We start from the raw sequence: 7,049 nt of genomic DNA, 5'->3' as shown, positions 1-7,049 counted from the left end.
AGGAGGAGGAGGAGGAGGAGGATGGGGTGTCTGGGTCTGACCGCGATCTCCCCCCCACCCCAGCAGGGTAGCGGCACTCGCCATGTCCGGATTTGACGACCCCGGCATTTACTACAGCGACAGTTTTGGGGGGGATGCTTCGGCGGACGAGGGGCAGGGTCGGAAGTCGCAGGTGCCAGAAGGGGTCAAGGCAGTACCGGGTGGGCACGGACCGGACGGGCTTCACCTTCAAATACAGGTGCGGCCGCGACCCCTTCTCTGCCTCTGAGCCTTGCCCGCTCCTCTTTGCGCGTCCGGTCTGCTGCTGCAACCCACCTCCTGCTCTGCACACCCCAACGGCGCGTCAGCGTTTCTCTTCCCTTAGGTTGTAAAGAGCTCCTTGTCTGTATAAGGAATGTTGTTGTTCCTCTTTATAGGAAAACTGAGGTCTGCTGTTCTCACAAATTTTTGGGCAGCAATGGAGGCACCCGCACTGCCAAGCTTGCAGCTAGTTCTGAAATTCGAGATCTGTCTTCAAGTTCTAGGTCTTTCTGGTCTGGAGTTTTGCCTGTATCCATTAAAATCAGTGCAGCACTGCCCATGTGTGCCTTCTGAGGCTCCTTTGGCCATCCCTTTGCCAGTGCAGCTTGGAGACACAACTGTGAGAGAACACAGAGATGTATTGTGCAAAGGCTGGAACAGTCTTTCCTTCTCATCTCTGAATTTTGTGCACTCAGGCTTTTTGTAAGGAGAACATTGCTCACTATGCTATTACTTCCTTTTTTTAAATCCTATTTTAGATATAATAGTTATTTTTCTGTGTAGATGTTTTCTAGTGCCTGTCTGGTCATTTACCTCTAGGAAACAATTAGCACTATACTTCACATTGTCACTGTAAGCACTGGTCTTATGTCACATGTCAAAGTGGTTTTGGGTAAATGATTTGCCCAGGTCCCCCTGTGCTTCTCTTGGCACTCTTTTTTTTTTGGATTTCCTGCATGCTTCCCAAACCAAGCACTCCCTGCAGAACCTGCCTTCTCCTCCTACCTTGTCATAAGGTCACTGTGGGTGGCTGGTGCTTTGTGCCCTGCAAACATTCACTGTTTGCTGCCTTCCAGGGATGAGCTTAAACGGCACTATAACCTGGGTCAGTACTGGGTGGAGGTGGAGATGGAAGACTTGGCAAGCTTTGATGAAGATCTTGCTGACTATCTGTACAAGCAACCAGCAGAGCACCTGCAGCTGGTAAGGATGGAGGAGGCTGGCAGCCTGGCACGCTGACATTGTCCTGTTGTGAGAGCAGACCTGGTGATATGCTGTAGCATAACCATAACAGCCTAGCTGTTCCTTTTTTAGTTGGAAGAAGCAGCAAAAGAGGTTGCAGATGAGGTCACCCGTCCTCGGCCTTCAGGGGAGGAGACTCTGCAGGACATCCAGGTGATGCTGAGGTCAGATGCCAATGCAGCCAGCATCCGCAGCCTGAAGGTGAGGTGAATCTGCAGGGAGCAGCCAGTGGCAGGGCGTGCGTGTGTGTTGGTGTGGTTGCAGGGAAGCTTCTCGTACTTGATCACGTAGTTGAGGGCATGGATACTCTGCAACTTAAATCTGACTGCAAAGACTGTTACCGCTGCTTGCTGCTGTGGCGACGTTATTGCTGTTAGTCATGTTCTGAGTTTTGTCCTTTTCTGTCTTGCTTTGAAATCAGCATGGCTGAAGTCATACAACAGTCCTCTGCCATCGTGGAGCAAAAGAATCGTATTGTCTCTGGTACCTCAGTCCCATGAATGTGGGAAACATAGCTAAGAATGAGCCGTATTTTGTAATAAGAATAGATTATCAACTTCTTTAGCTTCCCATCTATCCATCCAGAGCGATGGCTTCCTCACCTTCCCTTCCCCTTTTTTTTCCCCTTTCCAGTCAGACCAGATGTCCCACCTGGTGAAGGTCCCCGGGATCGTGATCGCAGCGACCCCCGTGCGAGCCAAGGCGACCCGCATCGCCATCCAGTGCCGCAGCTGCCGCAACACCATCCACAACATCGCCGTGCGCCCGGGCCTGGAGGGCTACGCCCTGCCCAGGAAGTGCAACACGTGAGGACCTGGCCTCTCTCCCCTTCTCTTCCTATTAAGTTGTTCACTTTTCCAGACAAACTTCTTGCTTCTCTGGTCCCCCTCCCGAGGGGGTTGTTTTGTGTTACCTCCCGTAAGGAACCTTTGCCACTAACCTCGCAGTCACGCTTCACAGCTCTTGGTGCCCCTGTGTGTGGTGAGCTGTGGCTCTCGTGCAGGCTGATCCTGGTGGGTTGTGTCTTTGGGCTCATGCCCACCAGGATCTGTGTGCTGCACCTTATCTCTAACGCAGTGTGAGAGGTCTTTGGGATAGGGGTCGTCCTTGCGTGTGGTCTGCATGGAGCCTGGCTTCTGATCCTGGACTGCAGGAGTGCAGCAGCACTCTTGTCTCACCCTCCCTGAAAGCCCTGTCCCTGCCTGCGTGGAGTCAGGCATCAGTAGTGATGCACTGAGGTGGCAGCAGGATGTAGAGGTGATCCTTCTCTTGGAGAGCTTGGAGTCTAGCAAGGCAGATACATCTCGAGAGGCTGGGAGGTTGATGGCAGCCTTGTCGCATTGCTAATTGCTTTCTCACCAGAAACCACTTAACATTTGCTTCGTGCGTGAGGTTATAAAGAAAAATGCCCTGCATGCTGTTGAGTCTGTGCTGTTACCTTCAGGGTAATTAATGAATTATCTTCCTCCCTGCTCTTAGCTAGCAGGGGAGAGGGGGGAGGCAGGGAGAGTATTCAGGCAAGTATCACCCTTTCTTTGGCTTGTTCTTGTGCCCACTTCTGGCAGCTGCTGAAGGCAAGACAGAAAGCTTTGGTGAGCCTTTGGTTTGGTCCTGCCTGACTGTGGGGACTGCTCAGAGGGGCGGCTGCTCTCGAGTCTCTGCTCTGTCTCTGTCTACAAGGGGGCTCCTGGACATGGTTCCTGAGTGCCAAGCAGCCTTCCCTGATTGATCTCTCTGCACAGAGAACAAGCCGGCCGCCCCAAGTGCCCCCTGGACCCTTATTTCATCATGCCAGATAAGTGCAAGTGTGTGGACTTCCAGATCCTGAAGCTGCAGGAGTCCCCAGATGCTGTCCCACACGGGGAGATGCCCCGGCACCTGCAGCTCTACTGCGACAGGTACCAGCGTGGTCTCCCCACCCTGACCCCACAGGTGTCACTGGTGCCATCCTTCCTCCTGCCACCACCCTCTGCTTTCCCCCTCCTCCTCTTAGGTACCTGTGTGACAAAGTGGTCCCAGGGAACAGAGTCACTATCATGGGCATCTACTCCATCAAGAAGTCTGCCCAGAGCAAGCACAGAAGCCGTGACAATGTGGGAGTGGGCATCCGAAGCGCCTACATCCGCGTGGTGGGCGTTCAGGTGGACGTGGAGGGCTCAGGTGAGGCCTGGTTTTGATGCCTGTCTGGTCTGTGTTGGCAGCCTCATGCTGGGAAAGCCCCCTTCCTGAATGACATTGTCCTTCAGCGAGGACCATTTGAAGTCACAGCCTGAGTCCTTCACTGCTGCTTTATATAGCAGAGGGCTCAAGTCAGTCCAGGGGTCTAACTTGCCCTGGATGCTCTATAATTGTGTCATGTATGACTTTTTCTTGGTGATATCAACTGAGGAGGCTTCAGCCTGAGCCCTCTAGGGTATTTAAGTGCTTTTATCTTATTGATCTTAGTGGGAATCTGCTTAGCCATCCCTGAGGATCTGGGCTGAAGTCGATGGTTAAAATTGAGTAAAGTATTTAAAACATGGTCCTCATTGTAATTTCCTCTCTGGTTCCTCCAGAGCTGCTTTGCCTACGATCCTTGCCTTTTCCTACCAGCCTCTAAGGACACAGCCTGCCTTGCTGGGCTAGCACATGCCTTCCCTCTCCACCCTTCCCACCTGGCAGCACTTGGAATGACCTTAAAGGAGGGATTTTGGCGGTAGCGGGTGTTGGGGGAGTCGTGTCATTTACTTCAAGGCATCCACTTGTTGGCTGTTGGGCCATTCCCACCCCCATGCAGGACACAGCTTCGCTGGGTCAGTGACCCCTCAGGAAGAGGAGGAGCTCCGTCACCTGGCTGCCACGCCCAACGTCTACGAGACCATTGCCAAGAGCATCGCCCCCTCCATCTACGGCAGCACCGACATCAAGAAGGCCATCGCCTGCCTCCTCTTCGGGGGCTCCCGCAAGAGGTGGGGGAACGTCAGCCTGGGGAGAGTGCTGCCAAGGGTGTAAAGTGTGACACAAAGCCCACCTAGTCTTCTGGTGGTGCTGCCAGCCAGCTGGCACTTGTCAGCAATGCTTTGTTACCAAAAGAAAGGCTCATCGTCTCTCCTCCCTCGCTTCTTCCCACTCTGTCTCTCCAGGCTCCCGGATGGGCTGACCCGCAGAGGAGACATCAACTTACTGATGCTAGGAGACCCTGGCACGGCCAAATCCCAGCTGCTGAAGTTTGTTGAGAAGTGTTCGCCCATTGGGGTGGGTGGTCTGAGGTGCCCACGTGTGGTGCAGCTCATTTCTTCCTTCTGCTCCTTGCACAGCACCGAAGACCTGCCCGTGGTCACAGCAGAGACCTGCCTGTGCATCCACAGCTAGTCTGGCTGAGAGAGGCATGAGCTGCCGTTTCTGGTGCTAGCCTGGAGGAGATGAGGTGCAGGGTGGAGGACGAGGGGGAAGCAGATAGTGCCTTTCGTTATGATATGAGCCAGGCTATTTGCAGACATCCAAAGATGTGACTGGTGCTGCTTTGTATTGTTGAGACTTGATCAGAGGAGAGGCTGGCTGGTCAGGACAAATGAAGTTGACTGCATCTCATGCATGGACCTCCAGGCTGAGCCGAGGCACAAAATTATATTTTCAGCTGTGTTTTCTTGTAGTCTCTATTATACTCGGGCTCTGACTGCGTTGTTTCTTCAGGGGGAGAACAAATCTAATGCAGCAGTCCACCAAACAATGAATCACTCCCTGTTCTGTACTTAATACCTGTATTTCTGTGTCTGCAAGCCCTCCAGTGCATCCCAGCTGCCGAGTCTGAGGCCTGGGATTAGGCAATAGTCATGCCCTGTGCCCAGCAGGTCTGCCTTGGGCAGGTACTGAGAGGTTTTCCTGGAGGCCCTTTCGTTTCCTCCAGCAGTTCTGGGTTTTGTGGTGCTGGGAGTGCTTTGGACTCCAGCTGGTGCAGTGGGCTCCTGGGTCCCACAGTGACTGACGTGCTGTCCCCTTCCTTGTCCCACACTGCTAGGTGTACACCTCTGGGAAAGGCAGCAGTGCTGCTGGTCTGACGGCCTCGGTGATCCGTGACCCTTCCTCCAGGAACTTCTTCATGGAGGGAGGAGCCATGGTGCTGGCAGATGGGGGTGTGGTCTGCATCGATGAGTTCGACAAGGTACCCGTGGGGAAGAAAGCCCTTGGGCTACCAGCTTCTCCTGGCACAGCCTGGAGAAAGAGGGACTTCTGCAATTGCCTCACTTTCGGGGAAGGTCAAGGGAAGTTGGAGGGAAGTCCTGGTTATGTCGTGTGCTCTTGAGCAGAGGTCCTTACAGAGCCTTACCTTGGGGATTGGTGGCAGTGGGTGTGTAGCAGGTTGTAGGCAGTGAGCGGGTGTCCAGTGTAGGTGACTGATGACTTTTTTTCCTCCTTGCCTCCTTTCTGCCACCCTGGGTGAGAAGATGCGAGAGGATGACCGTGTGGCCATTCACGAGGCCATGGAGCAGCAGACCATTTCCATTGCTAAGGTGAGCTGTGGGCACGTGCTGTGCTGGGGTGAGACCCTGACTGGCCACTGGCTTTCTGAGAGCCTGGCAACCAGTGGTCATGCATCTTTTGCCAGACTTGCACGTTTTAGAATCCAAGCAGTGATTCTGATGGTTAGTGGTCTCTCTGATCTGAGACTGCTGAGCCCTGCCTATAGGCTTTGAGTTGTCTTCTTTCAGACAGCCTGAACTTCATCAGGACTGAAATGAGCTCTCTCTGCTCTTCTTGTCCATTGCTCCTCTAGATTTAGTAGTTTTGGTGGTGTCCCTGTGTCACAGCCTGATGTTACTTTTTCTTCCTTCCTACTGCTCTCCACCCCCTCAGAAGACCTACAGAAACTGCCTGACATCTGGTGCCAGATTTTCTCTCAAATTAGTTTCTCTTCATTTCCACTGCTCAGCCTTTTTTTTGAGCACCTCTTCTCCTTCCTGGTCACTCTGTCTCACCCCTTAGCTGTTCAGTTTATGGTAACAGAGCTCCCAACAAGGCTTTTTCTTGCCCAGCTAGCTGGAAACACACACTTTGCCCCTGGGGCTGACCAGGGGCACTCAGCCCTGGCTGCCCAGTTTCTGCCTCAGACTGCAAACTTGCCTGGGGTCTTTTGTGTCCTTGCCCTTGCCATGAGGTTTTAAATGATGTTACTGTTCAAGTCTCAGCTGGAGCCAGTCCTCCTCCAGAAGGACATGTGGGTCCAGCCCCATGTAGCTCCTGTGCCAACCCCCTCTCCAGTGTGAAGCCTTTACAGTGCAATTGGGTGCTGCTTAAAGGGATTTTATTTAAATGCAAGTGATTGAGGATGCGCCTCAACTGCCTTGGACCTTTCACGAGGTGTTAATAGCCCTCTAGCCCTGCTGTGGCACTACGTGATCTTGACCCCATCCATTTCTCCTCCCACCCACAGGCAGGCATCACGACGACGCTCAACTCCCGCTGCTCGGTGCTGGCAGCTGCCAACTCCGTCTTTGGGCGCTGGGATGAGACCAAGGGCGAGGAGAACATCGACTTCATGCCCACCATCCTCTCCCGATTTGACATGATCTTCATCGTCAAGGACGAGCACAACGAGGAGCGGACCCCATCCATTTCTCCTCCCACCCACAGGCAGGCATCACGACGACGCTCAACTCCCGCTGCTCGGTGCTGGCAGCTGCCAACTCCGTCTTTGGGCGCTGGGATGAGACCAAGGGCGAGGAGAACATCGACTTCATGCCCACCATCCTCTCCCGATTTGACATGATCTTCATCGTCAAGGACGAGCACAACGAGGAGCGAGACTT

The 7,049-nt window shown here is 53.5% G+C and overlaps 1 protein-coding gene across 1 annotated transcript in view; it reads left to right on the top strand.

The window, feature by feature from the left end:
* Positions 1 to 82: 82 nt before the first annotated feature.
* The window catches only part of MCM5 (minichromosome maintenance complex component 5), a 9,028-nt gene continuing 2,061 nt past the window's right edge, over positions 83 to 7,049 (top strand). The window contains 12 exon segments of the mRNA XM_008943125.1: positions 83 to 174; positions 176 to 238; positions 1,098 to 1,224; positions 1,336 to 1,464; positions 1,897 to 2,069; positions 3,006 to 3,161; positions 3,257 to 3,423; positions 4,040 to 4,211; positions 4,386 to 4,497; positions 5,261 to 5,404; positions 5,688 to 5,753; positions 6,674 to 6,877. Coding sequence (XP_008941373.1) covers positions 83 to 174; positions 176 to 238; positions 1,098 to 1,224; positions 1,336 to 1,464; positions 1,897 to 2,069; positions 3,006 to 3,161; positions 3,257 to 3,423; positions 4,040 to 4,211; positions 4,386 to 4,497; positions 5,261 to 5,404; positions 5,688 to 5,753; positions 6,674 to 6,877 — 1,605 coding nt within the window.

This window comes from Merops nubicus, unplaced genomic scaffold (genome assembly GCF_000691845.1).
Source record: "Merops nubicus isolate BGI_N331 unplaced genomic scaffold, ASM69184v1 scaffold21546, whole genome shotgun sequence".
In the NCBI taxonomy this organism is placed as follows: Eukaryota; Metazoa; Chordata; class Aves; order Coraciiformes; family Meropidae; genus Merops; species Merops nubicus.
This window is presented reverse-complemented; position numbering and strand designations above follow the sequence as displayed.